The 762-nt window shown below is 65.7% G+C and overlaps 1 protein-coding gene across 1 annotated transcript in view; it reads left to right on the forward strand.

Moving 5' to 3' along the window:
- TTYH2 (tweety family member 2) overlaps window positions 1-762 on the forward strand; it is a 6,703-nt gene that overhangs the window by 2,396 nt on the left and 3,545 nt on the right. Inside the window, exon 2 of the mRNA XM_035892718.1 lies at window positions 176-348. Coding sequence (XP_035748611.1) covers window positions 176-348 — 173 coding nt within the window. The remainder of the gene's footprint in view (window positions 1-175; window positions 349-762) is intronic.

Raw genomic sequence — 762 nt, forward strand, 5'->3', positions numbered from 1 at the left:
CGCGAGGGGGCTGCTGCCCCCCAGCCTCTGCCAGGGCTGCCCTGTGTGGGGACAGGGACGCTTCCTCCTTCCCCGTGTGACCGTCCCGTGGGGCGCTGGACGTGGACGCATCCTGCCGGGCGCTCTGCGACACGTGAGGGCCACGGGCGCTGACTGTCCCCTCTCTCCTTCCCAGTCGCTGCTTTTCCTGGGCTTGGTGGCCGCCGTCTGCCTCGGCCTCAACCTCCTCTTCCTCACCATCTACCTGATCTGCCTGTGCTGCTGCAAGAGGGACCAGGAGCCCGAGACCAAGCGGCCCCACTGCAGCTGTGTCACCTGGATGGCCGTCACCGCCGGGCTCATCTGCTGGTGAGGACGGGGATGGGGACCCTGTGCTGTCCCCCCATCGCCAAAGGGGTTCTATGCTCCAGCCATGAGTCGCTTTAATTAATTTAATCAGTGCACTTAAACGTGGTCTATCCCTGCCTCCTTCTGCACAGCCACTGATGCCGGGGCAGCCCCGGGGACCAGCCCCGGGCCAGCCCTGTCCCCGTCCCTGCCACAGCCATGCCGCCTTCCTGGCTAATCCTGGGTGGGAGCGGGGCCGGGTCGCTAATCCCAGCCCGGAGCAGATGGCGGGCGGCAGTGTGACCCAGCTGCCAGGTCCCGCACGCGCCCGGCCTTAATTGTGACCGGAGCAATTAGATGAGGGGACGCTTCTTTGCCTGGCAGCGCTCTGGTGGCTTTCCAAGCCTGTCTCAGTTTTTGGCAGTCCCTGGCCAG

Source organism: Egretta garzetta, unplaced genomic scaffold (assembly GCF_000687185.1).
Source record: "Egretta garzetta isolate BGI_Z169 unplaced genomic scaffold, ASM68718v1 scaffold780, whole genome shotgun sequence".
NCBI lineage: Eukaryota > Metazoa > Chordata > Aves > Pelecaniformes > Ardeidae > Egretta > Egretta garzetta.